The sequence below is a fragment of the Castanea sativa genome, chromosome 1, assembly GCF_040712315.1.
Source record: "Castanea sativa cultivar Marrone di Chiusa Pesio chromosome 1, ASM4071231v1".
NCBI classification, from domain to species: domain Eukaryota; kingdom Viridiplantae; phylum Streptophyta; class Magnoliopsida; order Fagales; family Fagaceae; genus Castanea; species Castanea sativa.
Window position 1 is genome coordinate 82,949,764 of NC_134013.1, and position 23,066 is coordinate 82,972,829.

General features: G+C 33.1%; 1 protein-coding gene across 1 annotated transcript; it reads right to left on the reverse strand.

Moving 5' to 3' along the window:
• Positions 1 to 6,686: 6,686 nt before the first annotated feature.
• LOC142621749 (gamma-glutamyl peptidase 3-like) lies at positions 6,687 to 8,311 on the reverse strand. The gene is made up of 3 exons (XM_075795103.1): positions 7,871 to 8,311; positions 7,171 to 7,503; positions 6,687 to 7,043 (listed from the first exon to the last, which is right to left on the reverse strand). The coding sequence occupies exons 1-3, from the start codon at positions 8,186 to 8,188 to the stop codon at positions 6,948 to 6,950; spliced, it is 747 nt and encodes a 248-aa protein (XP_075651218.1). The 5' UTR covers positions 8,189 to 8,311; the 3' UTR covers positions 6,687 to 6,947.
• Positions 8,312 to 23,066: the final 14,755 nt, after the last annotated feature.

Below are 23,066 nucleotides of genomic sequence, written 5' to 3' on the forward strand. Positions count from 1 at the left end.
CGAATAGTGTGCTGTTGGGTTTTTCCCTTTTGGGTGTGAAACACAAAGTGCTGTGCTGGTTTTAAGGAATGAATTTCCTTATAGCATAGCAGATGCTTGTTCATGTTCCTAGTGCCTTGTCCATCTTCACTTGACCAAAGGCGACCTATATATGTTCATTGAGGGTTTATTTGTTTTTATTTTTTCAATCAATTATCCAAGTCCGATTCTTACTAGTCATAGGAAGGATTATTTTTATTCTTTTCACATGCATTCTACCTTTTCCTCTCCAATTTCAGTTATACGTCCGCTTATATGCGGATTTCTAATTTTTTATATGATCCATGAATGATATAAAATGGCATTTCTATTTGGGGAGCTTGTTTGGATTAAGCTAAGATGTGAAAAGAAACGGATTGTTAAACATGGTATAGTTATATAATTGAAATATTGAGAAATATGAGATGCTCGGGTTAGTCTATTGTGCAAGAGTATATTTTTTTTAATTAAGACTAAAAATCATTGTAAATAATTAAAATAAATAATGCAATATCTTTTGAATAAAATTTGGCTACAAATTTAGTTATAACTAACATTAAGGAGTAATTTATGTTCTTGCTATGTACAATACACTATACTTGTTACTCTAACCTGGCCCGTTTAATAAACGGGTATTTTTTTTCACTCAAACTTGACTCGTTGGGCCCTGTGGGTCCTTGCCCAAAATCACAAACCCAAAAATCAGTACAAACCCAGAATTACAAATCACAGAATATACATGTAATTTTCTTGCCATTCAAACGGATGCCAAGATCTAACAAACCAATTTGTACAGAAAATCCAACAAATCCCAAAAATAAAATTAGCAAATTTGAAAATTCTAGCAACAAAAGACCAAGAAAACCCAACAAATTTGGTTCCAAAAAAAAAACCCCAAACCCAAATTTTGCTCACAAAAACATGAAAAGAAAAAAAATCCCAAACCACACCGATTGTGGATCCGTAACGGGTGAGGGGTGGTTCACGGTGGATCTATAACGGGTGAGGTGCTTGATCGTTTGATTGTGGTCGGTGACAGACCTTAGACTGGTCGGCAAAGAATGATTAAGAGTGAGTGAGAGCTTGGACCGGCGTTGAGAGCTTGGGTAGTTGGGCAGCAGTGAGATTGAGAGTGAGTGAGAGTGGGAGAGGAGAGTTTGGTGTGTGAAAATTGAGTCTGAGATGGGAATGAGAGGCGGCTGTGAGTGTGAGTGAGGTATGAGCTAAATTTTAGGGTTTTATAACTATAAATATATATATATGGGGTATATTAGTAATTTATGATATAACCAAGTTAGGTCTAAGTTCGGGTTCGAGCCGGGTTTTTAAAAAACCCGGACCTGTTTCGAGTTTTTTTAAAACCCAAACTCAACCATATTCTTTATCGGGCCGGGTAAAACTCAACCCATTAGGGTTGGGCCGGGTACCTGCGGGTCGGGCTGAAATTGTCATCTCTATGAGCATTACAATAACACATCTTCCTATTATTGGTTGTAACCTAAGACTTTAACAAAGTTTGTAATTTTGTTCATATATATTTTAAACTTGGTTTTATTCAAAAAAAATTTGTAATAGAATTTTAATCATAATTTTTTTTTGAGAAGAAAATCATAATATTTTATACTTATTAGACTTTTTAATTAATTTGCTAAGTGATTAAGGAGAAGGAGAGGAGTGATACTGAAGATTTGCCTAGAGTATAATTATCTTAATCATTTTAATGTATTTAAAGTGAGATACAAGTGAGATACGTAGGAAAAGTATGTCGTAAAGCATGTAAGGTTTGGCTTTTATATGTCACGCCTTAAATGTTGAATCCATATAAGAATATGGAACATAAGATCAAATTATCCATCCTCTCTCTCTCTCTCTCAAAACAAACATAATTACAAGGAAAAAAATAAAGATTCTAATACAAAGGCAGATTACAAACTTTACTCCAAAGTTATAATAGCTTTTATTATATCATTTTTTCAAAATAGAAGAATCTCAAAATCATTATTAATAAATAAATAAATAAAAAGATAGATTCTCCACTTCATGATTAGTTGCACATGCTATTCCTAAAGGATGTCTAATCAATGAATAACTTAATACATAATGTCAATAGGAAGGAGATACAAATTGGCACTGACAATAAGATGAGTAACAAAGTTAATTGTGAGAAATTAAATTACAATTATTTGAATTCAAATATGCAAACAATAACCCTATTCTTCATCACTATATACATCATTTGATCATAACTATCATGGTTATCTACTTTAATAAAGCACTTGAGAATTTTATAAAATATTGTGTTTAAAATTTCCATGACTAGAAATATTGACCATTAATAAAAGTTTTCAATTATTAATATTTTTCACTTTGTTATGAATATTTTATGAGAAGTTCTCTATACTTCATAACTCGTGATCAATGTTTTCACTTTGTTAGCTAGTTTAAGCAATGAAATATAGGGTTGTTGAAGTATAGTCTGGGTTAATTATGGTAGCTTTCTTGTCTTTGCTAGACACTGCATTGGGATTTGCTCTAATACCAAAATTGATGTAGGACAATGAACTCTCAATAAGATTTAGTTTCTAAAGTTAGATTTATTAGAAGACAATGAATTGGATAAAGCAAAAAGAGGAGTTTAATCTATATTTTACTTGCCGGTCTGAGGTTTTAAATAAAACTTTTTTTTATGTGCTTGTTGAGGCGTGTTAGAAACCTAAATTATAGATCTAGATTTAACAAACTAAATTTTACATACAACTACAGTGACTTGTGTGGGTCAGTGGAGGAGAAGGACGTGAGTTTAGAGAGAGAGAGAATAATAGAAGAAGACGACGGAAGGTTGGAGAGAGAATTAATGTTTTCTTCTTCTTTTTTAACTAGAGAATTAATGAATTTTAATGCATTAGATTACTTATTTTTAGAAGTTGATGACATGACAGCTTATGCGTTATAAACCATTAAATCTTATTAAAATCAATAGTTAGAAAAATGTATAATTGGTATAACTTGAACATTTCTCATAAAATCAACCCATGTTATTAAAAAACAAAGTATGAAAAGAAACTAAAATGCCTCTACGGCTTAATTTCCCTCTTCCTCCTCATACGTGGAAATGATACTAATGACCATAGGAACAAGGTCTCCTCAACAACATTTGAAACCTCATGCAACACTGCAACCACATTTTCAAACTCCTCTTCAAATTCTTTAGATTCCTCCCCTTCTTGTTCAAGTACACTTACCTAATAGTTAAAATATGCAAATTTTGAGTAATTATTATTTTTTATTATATGTTACGAATATTTTATTAGACATTCTCTATACTTCATCACTTGTGATCAATGTTTTTACTATGTTGACTAGTTTGAGCGATGAAATATAGGGTTATTGGAGTATAGTCCAAGTTAATTATGGTGACTTTCTTGTTGGAGACTGGATTGAGATTGAGAGTCATATAAAAATATTATGTTTAAATTTTTTATGACTAGATTATTATGATATTGATTATTGATAATTTTTTTCAATTTACTACATAAAAATTTTAGTCATTAAAATAATTTAGGTAAAATTTGAACTTACAAACATTATACAATTACACTTATCTAATAGACAAAATATACAAATTTTGAATTATTATAATTTCTTATTATATGTTAGAATTATTTTAATAGAAGTTATGAGGTTAAATTTGAAAACAATCCTAGACTTTAAGGCCAAAAGTGTACTCTAGCCTTTACTTAATCATTATAATAGATTTATCATGATGTAAGCTTTAGTAAAAAATTAAAAACCAACACATGCATAGCATAGCAAAATTATTAATGGCATAGCAATTTATTTTGTTGTTCTTTGTATAATTTCAATAGTTGATGCAAAATCTGAGGTTAAACCAAATCATTAGGATCTTGGTTAAAAGGTAAGTTTATATCATTGTCTAATACATTTTCAGGTATCCAGATTATGTAATAATTATGAATGGATAATAATAATAATAATAATAATCTATATATGTATATAAAATCAAAACCTCTGAAACTCTCACAATTTTCTACGTCAGCACAATATTTAAAAGAAATTATCATTTTATTTAAATAAAATTATTATTTTTAGTTCAAACTTAAACAAGAGTGAAACTCTATTTATTTAATAAGTCCAACTTAAACTTAAACTCAAACTCATCATTATCATTTTTTAAAATAAAATTATTTTTGTTTAATCAAAACTTAATAAGGAGTGAAACTCTATCTCTCTAACATGTCCAACTTAAACTCAAAGTCCAACGATGATATAAAAACAAAAATTATGATAAAACTCAAAAAAAAAAAAAAAAGACTCACGTTGATAATCGTGGGTTTGGTTTTTGAGTTAAAATTTCTACTAATTATTTTTTTATATTGTACATGGCAGATAAAGATGCAACCTATGTCTTCCAGCTTAGGGAATGATAAATTTTTATTTGGTATGTTATATATATATTTGTTGAATTTGGTTTGGTTTTGAAGTAGAATTTGAGGATTCTATAAATTTTGAAGTTTTAAGTCTTAAGGTTTTTGGTATTTGCGTTTTAGTAGGTTGATCTTAATTCTTCACCTTAAATGCTTTTTATTTAGGTTCATGTGTTTTTTTGTTTTCTTATTAAAAGCTATATTTTGGTTGATTAATTATTTGTTTGGGTTAATTTCAATTATTTTTTTTTTAGAATGTCAATTTACTCATTGTTAGAATTTTTTTTTAGTTAATAATTTTTCCATGCATTGCATGGGTTAGCGAATAGTAATAATAATAATAATAGAATGGAATTAGTAAGCCTATTGTCCACATGCATGGCTGCTTTGAATGGTATCTATTTAGTAGCGTGCAGTATGTGATTCGAACATAACATGTGACGCAAGAAAACATGTACACTCAATTTGACAAATCTCCTGGATAAAGTTATGAGAATTATTCTTTGGTGGCCTTGCTTAATTGGATCCCTATCCTCCCACTAAAACAATTTCATTTCTAAAAGAATAGCACAGATAGGATCTGTAAAAGGTAAACTAACCACTCTATTGTAATGCTACACTTTCCAGATTCCAAGGTTCCTCGGTTATGTTCGTTTCTATATATATCTCGAAGAAGAATTGGATACTAATATTCCGGCTGCTATATGTATTAAAAGCCTTTCGTTAATGTACAACTAAACTTATCCCTAATTTTAGTGGAACAGACTTTTAAGTTAAGAAGCCTACTATATGTGTCGGAAAGGTTATGTTCCAATCAGATGAATCCGTTTCTTTTGATTCAGAATTTTTAGATTAAAAAAAATATATATAGATTTAAACGAGTATGAACTGTTAAGTTAGATTAAATATTTTAAATAATATAATATTCTCTCTACTCTGTTACACCTAAAAATAAAGTATAATCTATATGAGTTAGAGTTAGCATAATCACCTCTACATTATACCCCTAAAAGAATTAGTCACAATTAAAACTTCTTATAATCGTGAATATATAAGCTCAAATTGACTTAATACATATTTGATGTAAGATACATGTAAAAATATGTATAATATTTTTGAAGTTCAAATTTACACAACCTAAATATAATCTATAATCTCCCGTACTTAAATCCACAACGCTCCCATTAAGGTTCAAGTTGAACTTTAGTGCCCCAAGTCAAGCAAAATATTATTAGGTTAACTTTAATACTATTATACCTCAAAATGACTTGTCGTAATAATTATAACTCCAAGTGCTTATGTTGCCCAAATTGAAACACATGCTTGCAGACACGTTTATCCTTGAGAGGCTTTTTTTTTCTTTTTTGTTGCAGAGGTTATAATGCAGTTAGGTTAAGAGCCAACAACCATAGGGGCCGTAAACACGATGAGAGGGACAAGGGTGTCGATTTCATTATTATTGTAGAGTCCTGTCAATATTTCACCTAACTAATTAGTTCATTGGTTTAGATGCAAAACCTTTGGTACCTTCTTCCTGCCTATTGAGATGTGAACATCATCAGAAACTAAAACATTACAGCACTGGATGAAGATCCTTTTACACCTCGACCCAAACCTGGTTTTAGTGAAATTGACACAACATTAATTGCACCTCCAAATGAGGTTAGATGAATTTTCTTTAATTCACTATGTAACAATTTATTAAACTATTTATGTGTATTATCATGATTTATTAAATAATTTAAACAAGTTACCATGTCATGAATTGGAGGAGCTTCTGTCCATGTACCTTAATCTACGTTAGCATTTGCATTAACACGTGCAAAAAATTTTGTCTGTTTAATTAGTATAATAACTTATTTTTTCCATTTTATCTAGCCATGTTTTAAAACATACACGTTAAATTATCTATACAGATACTTTATTTAATTATAAAAAAAAATCAATTTTTTTTAATTATTCCTCTCTTTTCACATGTAACAAATTATCATCCATTTTTTCTTTCATGTTTGAAAGCATAAAGAAATAATAAAAAGTTATTTTACATAAGTTACAGGGACTTGTAAGACGTGGACGTATTTTGGGCCTTATTTAATTTTTACATATCTGATTTGATGTGAATGCTTTTTGGACCTAGGTAACAAAAGTATTAAAAAGTAAAAACAATCCACAAAGCTTTGTGATACAGAAATTCACTTTATCTCAGCTGCAAAATTAGTTTCCCAAATGGATATTATTCAAGAACTGTAAGTCACAGAAATAACTCCCACATTTACTTGAATCTTTGTTGTCACTAATGCATTACAGTTCATTAATTTTCTTAATGAAAGGATCTTACACAGTATAAGACCTGCTCATGCTAATCATGTTGGGCTAGTCTAAGAAAGAAAACAGCACAATTTTTTTTTTTCTTGGAAAAAAAAGAAAAGAAAAAAAGAAAGAGGATTCCAGGGTCAGTAAGAAATTAAGCAAGCGACGTGAGTCTCATCCCTTAAGAAAGTTCCTGCATATCCTTTCCCAGCACATCCTATCCGGTTCAGCTGTCTGCATTCCCAACCTTACTTCGTCCGCAAAACCTTTCTGTAATTATTCAAATTCATATATTTAAAAACAAGCTAAATATATATATTATATAACCAAAATAGAGACTATGAATCAATGGACAAAGTGATTGTGTGTTTAAAATTTTTTAAAAAAAAATAACTACCTCCATAGCATCCATACTGAGAAGGCGATCAACGAGATTAAGAAGAATGTCACTGGTGTACTCGGGATGGCCTTGAATGCCAAAAATATGGTCTCCAATGGCGAACATCTCCACACCTGTTTTGTCTGAGAATCCAATCACTTCAGCACCCAGAGGGACCTCAAAAACCTCATCTTGATGACACTCAATAATGGAAAGGGATGTTGGGATTTCACCCAAGTCATCAAAGAAGTAATATGGGGCCAAGTCTTTCACTATACTCACCTTCCTTAGCCCCACATCCCACCCTGTATAGGCTTTACCAACCTTTCCACCCAATGCTCTACATAATACCTGTTTCATAAAGATTGATTATTAACAATATTATATTTGCATGATAAATATTGTATTTGAATCAACAGTAAGTGTAGGCCCCAAACTTAATAAAAAATGGATGCGACATTCAGCAATTTCTATGGACATGCACTGCATGCATATCCTGCATGACATTTATTTGACTTTTTGTTTTATATATATGTTATTAATTGGATAGTGGGGAGAGTTGAGAGCTAAAAAAGATATGAATATAAACGTTTTATTGAAGATATTAAGAATGTTAATGGAACCACAAAACTCTTAATAAATTTATGTGACTTCTATTCAAAGAAAAAAAAAATGCAGTGATGCTAACTAGAATCGGTTCACAAAGTTAATTAATTACCTGGTGACCGAAGCAAATACCAAGGACTTTTTTCTCCATGGCATCCAAAGTTTGCAAGAGCAAGCAGAGCTTAAGAATCCAAATATCATTGCCATAAGCATCACTAGGACTGCCACTAAGTACAAAACCATCATAGTTTTGGAGCTCATTCACGTCAGGGAACTCATCGTCAATAACCCTGAACAAGTCCCAGCTCTCTCCTTCTTCGCCAAAAGCTGCAAGGTACACATTGAAGTACCCACCATATACTTTCTTGGCATAGTCAGAATCCTTTGTTGCTAGAAGAACAGCATATCTTTTTCCTCCTTCAATCTTCATCTTCTATAGCTAGAGAACAAAAATAAATTGAATAAAATCTTGAAATTGAAGTGGCTACAAAATATAGTGATATGTGTATAAAAAAGGGAAAGAATTTGAAAGGAAAATTAGGATTTGGATAGTGGGTGTTTGTAGAGGCAATGACCCCTTTTATAGAATCTCAGTAATGCAGGAACCCTTTTGTGTAAGCGATAGAGATAGGTGACCAAGCAAAAAAAAAAAAAAAATAGAGTCAGATGAAATTTAATTTGCATGTGATGGAAATTTGGGTGTATAAAAAATGATATGCCACTGTAAAAAAAGTTGGGACCTTTGTGGCTTGTGCAAATCAAAAGTGAGAACGTGTACCCATTTGACTTTAACAGAATTTTGTATAGGAGACACGATTTTGCTAGATTTCCTTTTGTTTTTTTCTTTTTCCTGGCTACAGTTTAGGTTCCATTGGTTCTTCTTAGAGAATCACTTGATGTGGGATTCAATAGAATCAATACTAACAAGGAAAAAAATAATTAACTTTTTACCTTCTCTATTATCAAATAAATAAAATTTACTTTTTTTATTCAACGGCTGAGATCTCAACCATCTTAGTCTATATACCAAGATGGCATTACATCGCATGCAATATTCTAGATATTCAATGGCGGCTCTAGGATTTCTTTTCAGGGTCATCAAAAAACTTAAATTTAACAAACTTTAATTATAAAAAAAGATCTTGAATATATCGAGTTATCAACAAAAAAAATCACACGAATATATGATATTTTACTATTTCCTTCTACAAATTTTCATATTTTGACATTATTATGAGTTTTCATTATCTATTATCAATGGGTAGGTGTAACCATTTTATTTTGTAAAGTTTGTATAACATTTTGTATTTTTATGCAATTTTCTTTATCAATTTTTCATTATTTTTATAAAAATATTTTAAACTAAATGATAAAACTCAACATTCAGTGTATTAATTATTGACCCGAAGAGTCACTTCCATCTATACATATATAAATAATACACTATGTGTCTACTTAACCAATTAAATGTTTGAAGAGTCACTGACTTTACTATTTTTTTTAATCACTAAATTTATAACAAAATGTTATTATAACATGATATCAATAACAAACCCTCTATATTTCCTATTATTAAATTATAAAAAGTTATAGTATATTTATATTATACACGCACACATTCACACAAATAATAGTATAACAAAAATAAATAAATAAATAACGCACACACTTAGTATAAACACATATTTACACAAATAATAAATAGATTTATAATAAAAATAGATACACTTACAACTCACAAACACTTACTATTTATTTTTAAAGTCGGAGATACCAATAGTTAGATAGAGAAAAGAGGTTCATGAGAGAGGGATCCATGATTTATGTTATTGATTGGTTTGGGATGGTCTAATTTGTGTTGTGTAGTTTTGGGCTGAACTGATCTATGTTAGAGTGTGTAAGATTTGAGTCAGGGTGTGCAAAAACATTTTTAAAGGCAAATTAAACTAGTAAAATAATATTTTATACATATCCATATTTTTTAATATCAAGTCAAGGGGTTCATTGAACCCCTTGAAGCCTTAGTAACACCGCCCCAATAGGTATTATACAAGATTTTGGTCTATATATCAAGATCTAGTATTACTATTTTTGCGTGTGTTTTAATAAGTGTTACTGTTTACTAAAAAAAAAAATCATCTCATAAGTTTTATAATAAAAAAAATAAAGATATTACCGAATTTATTGCAAAATATTTTCAAATTGATGTAATAATGAATATGATTGATAGATTTCGATAATATAATAAATTTGTGGGTTCTAATTAGCTCAACTGATAAAATCTCTTATGGTTGTATAATAGATCTGAGGTTCAATCTCCACCTACACCAAAAAAACTGATTGGTATCTTAGTCTGGTGATAAAAAGCTATCATCAAGTACAAATGCCATAAGTTGAAACTCTCACTCTCTCTCCAAAAAAAAAATCAATCTATTTTTGTGGCCCTAATATTTTTGGTTCCTAAAAACAGACTTTCCTTTTCGTCCTTCTTCCATTACTTATTATTTACATCTACAGTAATATGAGAAGTAAGAAGGCATTAAGCTTATTAAGTTGTCCAATTCAAAAGAAAAAAAAAACCTTTTTAAGTTTTTGATTTTTATTGCACTTAACAATGTTTGTTTTAATAACTAAAATTAATTTAACACTTTTTTTTTATAATTTGATAATTGGAGAGGGGGGATTTAAACCGTGGACGTCCCTCATGAAAACACAAATGTCATTTGAGCTATTAGGCTATCAGCAATAACACTAATACATCTACTCAAAAGAGCTACTTCCTCTTTAAAATTGTTGGACCTATTTAAAAAATTCTACTTCTTCTATATAAAAAAGAAATCCAATTTTATTAAAGAAATATCATTTAATATGTATTACATAAAAAGATACAAGTTTTCAAAATTATCCTATTTATTTTAAACTTTAGTGAAAGATCAGTATTTATTTTTTAAATAATGTGAAGAGTATAGTAGGAAATTAATTTATTGACTTTTCAATGAAAACTTTAGTTTGAGACATCCCAAAATGGAATAGATAACTAACAATTTGGCACAAATGAAATATTTAATATAAGGTTCTTCAAGCACCTATTGTGATGTTTGGACACTGAGTCTCGATCCCTCAAAACCCATCAACGTCCCCAACCCCCTTCACCTATTTAATTACTAAGCAAAAAGAAAGAAAGAAGAAGACATATTTGATACCTTATGAACATTTTCTTTATCACAGTATAAACGACGACATTACCACAACACATGAAAATTGTTGCTACTATATATTGCCACTACCACAACTATCATCACCACATTGTCCCTCTAATTACAAATTACATATTATGAAGAGGCCATCAAAACTATCCTTTACCACTATAATTATTTGAATCACTACAAACGTTCACATTCACATACAGTTTAAGGAAAACGTTTTATTTTTTGGAGATTGGTTGTATTTTTGAAAATATATGGAAAATATTTTCTAACATATATTTTGTTTCTGAAAACAAATAATAATAGTACTAAATCACAAGCAAATTAGAGGGCCGGGTTAGCATACTCATCAAATAAAATAAAGCAAACAAAAAAAAGAGTAGAAAAGGCTTGAAATCAAATCGACGTAGAGGCATTGACAAAGACATTTTTTTGGGGGGAGCTAAATATATCATGTAGAACAATTTAAAAAGAAAAAAGAAAAAAGAGAGGCATAGCATATCGGCAACCTAAAAGCAACAGAGAGGTGGTTGGGTTGTGGGTTGTGTTGCGACTTGCAACGGTGACTTTGGCGTGCCGGGGGCGGGGAGAGCAAAGATGTGAGGGGTGTCGATATGAGGTTTTCCCGGGGGCAGGGGGGGGGGGGGGTTGTTTGTTGGGAAAAAGTGTTTTATGCTAAAATAAATCTGGAGCACTTGGGTCAAATCTGAAATTTTGGTTTACACAAAACAAACGGGTCTTATATAATAAGTTTTATATATATATATATATTTATCAGAATTCAACTACTAAAATTATCAAATAACACAATAACATAGAAACAGTTAATTTTTAGTTACAAAATTTCTGAATTTATAATATCATCACTAATAATTCAGCTCTTAATTCTCTGATAACAAATTTTAAAATTTATTGAACAGCATTAAGTTGTTAAATTCATAGCGGTCATGAAGTCAAATACCAATTTTCTTTTACTTCAAGTAGAACACAGAAAATGCAAACACATCTATATGTATGAACGCATATATTCGTCAAAAATAAAACAAGCTAGCTGTTAGCCTGTTACCAAACAAGAAATTCTTACCCATGAAGTTCCGGAATTAGAATAAAGAATGGAATTTTTGTCACTGCAATGTAGGAAGAAGATACACATTTTTACTTGGTCATGCTCATGTACTTCTCACACTTCACACCATCAAAATGGCCATGTAAAAAATCATGATATATATATATATGGCCGTTTAGGTTATATATTAAAGGTTTGTAAGAAACGGAAAGTTTATTATAAGAATTAAAGCAAATATTGAACAGTGAACGGTAAATCTAGATAAGAGAGAGAACGTTAATTACAGGGAATCTTTAAGAGTCATTTGAACAAAGACGATAATAGGGAAAGGTGCATGCATGGGAGCTTAAACCAAAATTATTCGTAAAATATTCTCAGTCTTGTATACAATTGTAGACTGAAAAAAATATTAAAAAATTCAAATAATGTCTCATTGTAACAATGAACAGTCATTGAAACATAACCTTTTCAAAAGTCCAAGGGGTAATTCAATTTTGATTTTACCAATGGAATTGAAATCCGAGTAAGTAACAGAGTTAGGCAATGACCCATTGACCCTTGACACACCTCCATGTCAAAAAGACTAGCATCTGCATTTCTAGTTTCTTCATTTGAGAAAAGGAAATCATAAAGTACTTATATGTGAGAATTGACATTTGGGTATTTTTTATTTAGAAAATTTTAACATATAATGTCCACTCATTCTGATGATTTTTATTTATCATTAGACCAAAATACTAGTTAATACTAATTGAGCTAATTAGAATCTACCCTAATCACTTGGTTGTCAAATCTTTTTTTTTTATACTATTTTCTATTTTTTATACTTATAAAATAGCATTTAAAGTAGACTCTGCTTATATTTTTTAGATGATAAAGTGAACTTTCCTATTCCCCTACTATTTAACAACTTGCAAGAGTGCATCTCTAGCTCTTTTTTTCTTTTCTTTTCCCGCATGAATCTGTACCTCCTTTGTCACAATCTAAGCCAATTCTTTCACAATGCGAATTAAGGCATTATTTCTAGTTAGTACAAAATCGTTTCTTTTCCCCCTATACCCTAAATTTGCTCATATTGGACAAAACGACTTTTTGTTTTTATGGATTTCTCGGTTTATAATTTTATGACCAATAAAATGAAAAACAAATTGCAGTAGCAACTAGGAGGTGATCTTTTTCACGTGGGAATTTCGGGTTTCAACAAAATAAAACGTGGAGAACAACCTAGCGAACACGCTGAAGTTAACGCTCTTATTATAAAGACAAAATAGTAAGTAATAATATTATAATATTTTGTGACGGCAGTACGTAGCTGGCTGTGAACTTTAAAGTTTTAAACGCGACCGCGTCGTATTCTCTTTACACGCTGCGGGGTCCACCAAGCAACCACGGTGAATTATGTTCGGGCGGTAATGAACTGCCCTCCAACTCCAAATTAACCACTCAAATACCCTTAGCCGAAATTACTTTTATGCCATCCTTATCCATAGCCATGGTGGATAGAATATTTCGTTCATAATAATAATAAAATAATATTTCACGTTTTAAATTGGTGAGATTGTTGCTGGTACTTGGAAATTTTCAGTGTCAAAATATATATCAAATTGGGTTGTTTCAAAAGAATTTTGTTAGGATTCTAAATGAAACTTTTTTCATTGAGCGAAATATAATTGTTTAAAATTGGCAAATTATATTTTCGTCGAAATTTTGCTACACACTCACTTAAGTGAAATTATCGCAAATAAAATGCTAGGCAACTTAACTTAATGATTATATATATATATATAAAAGAAACCCTTATTTCACAAATCGAGGGAAGGGAGGTTACGTACTGACCTATGATATCAATATTACTCTAAGAGCAAATACTCTTGGCTCTTGAACCTAAACAAATCTAAATTCATCTTCTTAGCATATACTTCTCTTGTGACATATTTTTAGAGTTTCTCTCTAAGTGTTTCTATCCAAACTCTTGATTCCTTGAAATAATAGAGTTCTATTCTAGTTAGTTCCCAGTTGCTACGAATTTTTGAGGAGTTCCATGGAATGCTAGAGGTTTTAGTTCATACAAGTGAAGTTCGCCTATGCAAAAAATCACCATAGAAGGATTCTAAGGGTTTTGGGACTATTGTGGTAGGAAGATAAATGAGGGAGTTACGAGGATTAATAGAGTGTATGATTGCAAAGGTTTTGTGAATATACACTATAGACTATTGTAATTGTTCTTTATAGTGGATTTTCTAAAAATATTGGATTTTTTGAGGTTTTTCCATTGAAGAGGCTCTTTATTAATTAGTTTTCCATTTCGTTATCAAATCTTTGTATGGCATTTTCTCTAGTTTATTATTATTTCTTTAGATTTGGTTTGATCTTCGTGATTAATATATCTATTATTCTGTAACAAAAAAAAAAATATCTATTATTCTTCACCGTAAAGGTTAACTAAGGTTAGTGGGTGATTCTATTGATTAGTAGTGTTGTAATACTGTTTTTGATAAGTTAGGTTCTATCATCTTATGCTTTAAATTTTATTCTATTCTAGTCCTATTATAATTTTATATTGTAAATGGAATTTCTTTCATTTGTAAATATTTATAGCTATAAGTTATAACTACAAAATATGATTTTCTTCAATTGAATAATATATTTCTTAAAAATACAAGAGTACTTGAAATAATTGAATCTGAAAAACGGTGTCTTGAGAAATTTGTTATTAGCGCTAAGCAAAATATAACATATAAAAAAGGGAGGTGAAATTTTGATGATTTAGATTCATGTTCAAAATTACAAATTTTAAAAGACACAAATGGAGAAAAATACTTCAATTGACAAACTAATGGAGACATCTAGGTTTGAATCGTATATATTAATGCAATGGAATGAAAATCACAACTTACAAGTATTTTTTTATTATAAAAAAACTCAATGAAAACCTGGAAAAGAAATTAGGGATTTGGAGGGTAACATCTCATAAAATGAGTGTGCAAATGAAATTAGGGGCTATGTGTAGTACTTTTTTGATAATAAACAGAGACATAATTTAAATCTTAAAAAGAGAGAGAGAGAGAGAGAGAGAGAGAAGTAAATTTAAGTCAAAACAGAGGATACTATCGTACTCTTATATTTGTAATTAAAAATAAATAAAAATCAACACTACACTGATTACATGTTGGTGTACATCCAATCAAAGTTTTTAATTAAACCTGTTTCACGTGAATTGCATTGTCCAGCATTTCTCTTTCGATCATCATCAAAAAGCTTATAATAATGGTCACCTAAGGATTCATGCGTAATAAACATCCGTTTGACATTTTCCTATCTTTTTTGCTTCTTAAGTAATACACAATAATTTGCACCAAAAATAAAATACACAATAATTTATATAAACGGGATAATACGACCAATAAAAAAGCTATTTGAAAAAGATTTGATTTTGACAATAAATATAAAAAATTTCATTTGCACTTTTATTCGTCTTTGTTTGTTTGTTATTTTATTTTATAGCAAAATCTTAAAAGACCCTTGTGATTTTGGTCAATTTAAAAAAATACTCCATGTATTCTTTATTTATTGTTTTTGACTTATGAGGTTTAACAAAAGTAAAATTGATCTTTGTTTTGGAGAAGATCATCTTTACACAGCATGTGTTTGTGAAATATTGATGTTGCTACCAATAGGGTTTTCATGAAGTAGATGAGTGTCATAGTTGTAGTCAAATAAAAGTTAAATTATTGACGTATATTGAGTGAGTTTAGTTAAGATTAATCTATGTGTACAAGAAATATGGAAGTGTAAACAACTGAATCTGTTGATAACGAACCTTCACTTAATCACTTGTTGAACTTGTGTGATATTTGATACTGTGATTAATTTGTAAATTTTGGAAAAGTCTGTAATGCAAGAAATGTCGTCATGTTAAGACAATGCATGGGTTGTGTAAATGTTGAAATAATGCATGAGCTATGTAAAAAGTTTAGACAATGCATGACTGTGTAAATCTTAATGCAACACAAGATCAAGAGCATCAACACCAAATTGTATTATTACCAAATTATATAATTTAAATAGATATCAAAATAGTAATAGTCTTTCATTCTTTTTAAGTGCCAATGACATTGATAAAATATAATCTATTAATTTCAAAATGAATAAATTTAAATTTAAAAAGTCTTTAGTAAAGTTATCCTAAAATATTGGTAGTAAGAAGAGAGAAGAGATTACAATTCTCTAGAGTTCTTAGCGTAATTCCACCATAAAATTTCTAAAATCCTATTTATCTATTCTTAAATAAATAGATTAAATTAAGCCACATTGTTGATAACTTAATTAAATAATAACCAAAATGAGTATATTATTAACATTTGTTTAAATGTTAATAATGACATGTCAGATCCCAATCCACCTGTACAACAAAATAAGAAAACTCCATGCCTACGTGAACATTCAAGTATTGCTTATGGCTTACATTAGGGCTGTCCACAGGTTGGGCTGGGTCGGTTTTTGACCCAGCCCGAACCCGACCCGCCGGCGTCGGTTGGACGACGGAGGGACCCGAAACCGACCGCCGGTGTCAATCGGTCGAGTCGGTTTCGGGTAGTTTTCGATCAGTTCGGTCGGTTCAGAGGATCGCCGGATTCTGCAAACGTCGCCGGAATCTTCAAAACACTCGCCAGAATTTGCAAAAACTCAGTTCATTTGCACCGAAAATCGCCGAAATAAGCTTGGATCGCCTCGAATCTCGCCGGATCTCACCAAATATGGTCGAGATCTCACCGAAATCAACTTGGATCTGCTCGAATCTTGCCGGAAATCAACTTGGATCTTCTCGAATCTCGTCGGATTTCATGAACCTTGGTCGAGATCTAGCCGAAATAAGTTTGGATCTCCTCGAATCTTGCCGAATCTTACCAAATATGGTCGGATTTGATTGTTTTGGTTGACGAAATCTGCGAAATGAGGCTGAGATCTCATCGGAAAGCTGGAGAATTCGCGGATCGTTCATGCTCTTCGGGCGGGTCGGGTTTCGCGGGTTTTGAAGGAGAAGACTTGAAACCGACCCGCCGGCGTCGGATTTTGGAGAACGGGACCCGCGTCCAACCACCGGAGCAGTCGGATCGGGTGGAAACGGGTCGGGTAGGGGCGGTTTGGGCGGGTTGGCCGGGTGGGTTGGACAGCCCTAGCTTACATACCTCATTTTCTAAAATTTGATAACATCAAAATTTTGCTGGTGGTACAGAATTTTGACAAACTGAAAGAATTTTGCTGATGGTGCTCTTAACAATAGAGATTTTTTTTTTTTTTTTTGAGAAGATTAATAATAGGGATTATGATTCTACAAGTTGGGATATGTAATGAATGAAGTCTTGGCAAATGAGAAATGACGTAACAAAATCGAATGTTTCATCCCTATTAATTGGAAACCAATTTCTCGATCCTTTCATGCTTTGTAATTAGAAAGGCAACTAAAATTCCGAAACATTGTATGTGGACGTGAAACCAGCATTAATTTATACCATTTTTTGCTAATATGTCATGTGAAAGAGGATGCTTCAATTTTAAAAGTATTAGGTTCTGGTTCCTTGATAATTTTGGATTCCAATTCACAGTGGCCATGGTGTAGTATATCTTAGGATTACCTTCTAGAATATGCTTGTTCTTTAAGCAATTTGCTCCACCGATTAGCATATTGTGCCGAAACTGTAAGGATTTTCTGACGTTTCATCGAATATGAACTTTGCCATGCGCCTATCGAATATATCAAGTTAAAGCGCACAGATGAGAATCTAAAATCTTCCAAAATTTGCCTGTTCCACGTTCACTTCTTTTCTTTTTTCCATGTATGTTTCAATCTTTAACGAGATATATGGCTTACGTGGGTTTGAGTGGCCAATCAAAGGAAAAGAATTATTGGAATTTTGGCAAAATTCCATACCCCCTTCAGATTTAGTTTCACATGTGGTACCTTTCAACAGGGACAGAGTCACACTCACATTCCCCCCACAAGAATATTGATTCTCCAACATGCATGGGTGGCGTTACTAATACTTCAGGGGATTCAGCTTGATTTGACATAAAAAAAATATTATATGTATAAAATATTATTTTATTAATTTAATTTATCTTTGAAAATATTTTTTGCATACGTTGTATTAAGTCTTATACATTCTAACAAAGATCAATACAGCATAAAACTAAACAACACAAATCAAACCATCCCAAAACCAACAAATAACATAAATTACAGATATCTCTTATATGTATTTATTTTCTTTATCTGACTATTGGTACTTTTGACTTTAAATAGTGAGTGCTTGTGAGTTGTAAGTGTATCTCTTTTTATTATAAATTTATATATTAATTATTTTGTGTGAGTGTGTGTCAATACTGATTGTGTGAATTATTTATTTATTTATTTATTTATTTTTGTTATAATGTTATTTGTGTGAATGTTTGTGCGTAAAAATATAAATATAATATAACTTTGTATAATTTAATAATTAGAAAATATAGAGAGTTTGCTACATATATGTGTATTGTTATTATGTTATAATAACATTTTGTTATAAATTTAGTGATTAAAAAAATAGTAAAGATAGTGATTCTTCAAACATTTGATTGGTTAAATAGATACATAGTGTATTGTGTATTTGTGTGTGTGTGTGTGTGTGTGTGTATATGTATGGATGGATGAGTGTGGTTTTTTGGGTTAATAATTAATATAATGTACATGGATTGAGTTTTGTCATTCAGTTTAAAATATTTTTATAAAAACAATGACAAATTGATAATGAAAATTAGAAAAAAAAAATACAAAATGTTTTACAAACTTAAAAAAATAAAATGTTTACACCTACCCACATTGGCAACAAATAATGAAAACTCATAATGATGTCAAAATATGAAAACTCGTAGTAAGGAGTAGTAAAATTTCAAGTATTTGTATGATTTTTTTGTTGTTAATAACTCGATATATTCAAGTTCTTTTTTTATTAAATTTTGTTTAATTTAAGTTTCTTAATGACTTCATTTATAAGAAATCCTGGAGTAGCCTTTATTGTCCAAGCTCTTTTTTTTTAATTTTATTTATTATAATTCTTACCATCAGTAGGGATGGGGATTTAAAATCTGCTTCTTCTAGTTAAGGAAACTAAACAATGTCACTAAACTATGACTCTTGACTTAATTGCTGAAGGATTTTTTTTTTAGAAAAAAATTATTGATGCTTTAGAGATTAATCCAATTGGATCTCAAGTGTGTCAAATTGTCAATATTATACTATACATTATATAATAAAAGTTTTATTCTAGAAATTATAGTTCCATCAAGTGTTTATCCTCTTTATGTGGCAATTACCTATCATGCTATCAGTCATAAAGATTTGAATAGATTACATAATTCCTCAATAATGTAAGATGGCTTTCATTTCAATCATAAATTTTTAAAATTTTCAATTAAAACAATGTGTAGGGGTATTGGGCCCAATAAGTATATGAAGGATGGCCCAACGAAGTATTTTGGGCTGGAAACCCAAATCCGAAGACATTAAAATGATCGTGGACTATTTAAGTATCCAAATACGTCCGAGGAGTAGATTTGTCCTCGGATTACTAGGCCGAGGACATAGGAAGAGAAGTTTAGTATCCCTGGGTTATATTATAAAGAGTCCTACCATTATGGGGATACATGGTATACGTGGAGGACGATAGGAAGAACGGTGGAATGTCTAAAAATAAAGCTGCTACCACCGCCCATACATTAAAAGCTCTGTAAATTGATACGCTGGCTGTTTAGATGGAAGGATGGGACCTGAGCATAGAGCTTGGAACTTGGTCCCTAATCCCAGCGGGCTTTAGGGAAGAATGGATGAGACAAGTATCCAAAAATGAGGATTGCAACGAGAAAGTGGAAGGTGATGAAGGGAAAGAGAATGATATAAATAGAGGGGAAGACATACGAAGAAAGGAGGACTTTTGGGAGTAGAAGAGATAGAGTCAATAGTAAATGATAATCAACACTTGTATCCAAACTTGAGAAATATTATAAACCATCCTCGGAAACAATCCGAGGACGATTTCTAAGTCTTACTCTTTGCAAACGATTCTTTATTTTGTTCCATTGGGCCCAAAGCCCGTTCTTTTTGTAATTGTCTAAACCATCCTTGAAATCTAAATTACAAACCCACCCTCTACAAATTCATTGTGAAGAAAGGCCTTTCAAGCCCATCTTTCTCCCAGTCGTGGTTTGGGAATTTGAATTGTGTCCTTACAATTGGCGCCGTCTGTGGGAATTTAGTCTTTAGGGAAGTTTAGGACATCATGGTAGGATCAGAACCACAACGCAGCGCGGAGTCCGTGGGCTCCCAGCGTGAGGATCACTCCTTGCATCCTGATCATGGAGAGAACCGAGAAGGAAGTATACATACTACACACACCATCAGAAGTGCAAGTCATTCGCAAGGAGGAAGCAGAGTTCCTTACGAAAGAAATGCCAGGGCCATGCAGAAGGAGATTGACGGCCTAAGGAGGAGATTGCGTCACGAGAGGAGAAGGAGAACTCCTCCGGTCTCTGACCCCTCTTCGGAGGGATCCGAGGATGAAAATTACAGGCGGAGATCCAGAACTCCCCCAGGTGAACATGTCTCTTCCGAGGAAGACAATCTGCATGGAGGGCGTGGCAGAGACTACCCCCCTAGGGGCTTAGGAAATGACGCAATGGGAAGGGCGTTACACCAAATCTCCAGGTCACCCTTCGCGCGCAGATTGGAAGAAGGGAGGTTACCTCGGCGCTTCACACAACCGGCCTTCACTCTTTACAATGGTCGGACGGATCCTGTGGAGCGCGTAAGCCATTTCAGCCAGAGAATGGCAGTGCATTCCAGGAACGAAACTTTGTTATGCAAGATTTTTCCTTCTAGCCTAGGGCCCGTAGCCATGAGATGGTTTGACGGCTTAAGGGCAGACTCCATTGATTCTTTTAAAGAGCTTACTAGGGCATTTGGTTCTCGCTTCATCACGTGCAGTAGAGTTCCTCGTCCATTGGATTCTTTATTATCCATGGCCATGAGGGAAGGGGAAACCCTGAAAACATATTCGGACCGGTATTGGGAAATGTTCAACGAAATTGACGGAGACTTTGACGATGTAGCAATAAGGACCTTCAAGGTCGGCCTACCAACGGAGCATGACTTGAGGAAATCCTTAACGAAGAAACCTGTCAGAAGCGTACGTCGACTGATGGATCGCATCGACGAGTATAAAAGGGTTGAGGAAGATCAGCTGCAGGGAAAGGGCAAGGCGAAGGTTATCCCACAAGAAAGGAGGGATTTCAGGTCGGACCGATACAACAGCAATAGGCCTGCGCGGGATTTTTCCAGGCAAGCTGGTCACATACCCCCACAAGTGGTCAACACCGTCTTCAGGGAGCCGGTGCAGCAGCTGTTGGAGAGAATAAGGCATGAGCCTTTTTTCAAATGGCCAAATAAGATGGCGGGGGACCCTTTGAGACGCAACCAAAATCTCCACTGCCATTATCACCGGGAGAGAGGTCATACCACCGAGGACTGTCGCACTTTGTGGAATCATCTGGAACAGCTGGTTAAAGAGGGAAAGCTGAAGCAGTTTCTGTACCAACCCAACGGGCGGGGAAACCAATCAGGAGTGGCAAACCATGACGGTCCTTCATCCAGACCACCTCTAGGTACTATCAATGTCATTTTTGCAGCACCTGGTAGGACTGGCTCAGCTCCTTTCAGGGTAATGTCAGTTGCTCGAACATTGGCCGAGGAGTCACGGGATCAGCCAAAGAGGATTAAGGCAAGTGTCCTGCCAGTCCTAAGTTTCTCTGAAGAGGACAAGGTGGGGACCATCCAGCCTCATGATGATGCCTTAGTGGTAACCCTCAGGATAGGGAACTATGATGTAAAGAGGGTAATGGTTGATCAAGGTAGTGGTGCAGATATCATGTACCCTGACCTATTTAGAGGCTTGAAGTTAAAAGTTGAAGATCTTATGCCATATGACTCACCCTTGATAAGTTTCGAAGGGAGAGCTGTCGTTCCGAAGGGACAGATTAGACTGCCTGTGCAATCAGGTCCGGAGGTGGTAGACGTAGATTTCATCGTGGTCGATGCTTATTCTCCCTATACGGCTATTATGGCGAGACCTTGGCTGCATGCGTTAGGGGTTGTTTCCTTAACCTTGCATGTCAAAATCAAGTTTCATTCTGGAGACCAGGTGGTAGAGTTACTTGGGAGTCAGTCTGTGGCTCGACAGTGTGTCACAGCGGCAATTCTGCGTCGACCAGAACCAGATTCCCCGGCCTCGGCTAACGGTGAAGCATAGCAATCAAAGTCTCTTCCCATAGCCGAGGTAGATGAAGCAGTATGTGAAGAATTGGAGAAAATTATCATAGACAATGATCCTGAGAAGTTCTTCCAGGTTGGAGTTCAATTGCCGCAGGAAGAGAAGACAGAGCTGATTTTATTTTTAAAGAAAAATATGGATGTATTTGCTTGGAACGCGTATGAGGCCCCTGGGGTTGATCCGAACTTCATTTGTCATCATTTAAAGGTCAATCCAATTGCAGTGCCGAGGAGGCAACCACCTCGGAGGTCCTCAAAAGAACATTCCGAAGCCGTAAAAGAGGAGGTGCTCAAACTCAAAGAGGCAGGGGCTATCAAAGAAGTGTTTTATCCTGAATGGTTAGCCCATACGGTGGTGGTGAAAAAGAAGAATGGGAAGTGGAGAGTTTGTGTAGACTTCACAGATTTAAACAAAGCTTGCCCAAAAGACTCATTCCCGATGCCTCGGATTGATCAATTGGTTGACGCTACTGTTGGACATCCTCGGATGAGTTTTCTTGATGCATTCCAAGGTTATCACCAGATACCTTTGGCCGTTGAGGACCAGGAGAAGACTGCATTCGTCACTCCTACGGGAAATTATCATTATAAGGTAATGCCTTTTGGTTTGAAAAACGCAGGGGCTACCTACCAAAGGATGATGACAAGGATGTTTGAGGCACAGCTAGGAAAAACT

Bases quoted from the DNA above. Each gene is read 5' to 3' on its own strand.
- LOC142621749 (XM_075795103.1), bottom strand. From the start codon at position 8,188: ATGAAGATTGAAGGAGGAAAAAGATATGCTGTTCTTCTAGCAACAAAG. The intron at 7,504-7,870 runs GTAATTAATTAA...TTTATGAAACAG, and splicing joins GTATTTGCTTCGGTCACCAG to GTATTATGTAGAGCATTGGG. The intron at 7,044-7,170 runs GTAGTTATTTTT...GAATAATTACAG, and splicing joins TCAGTATGGATGCTATGGAG to AAAGGTTTTGCGGACGAAGT.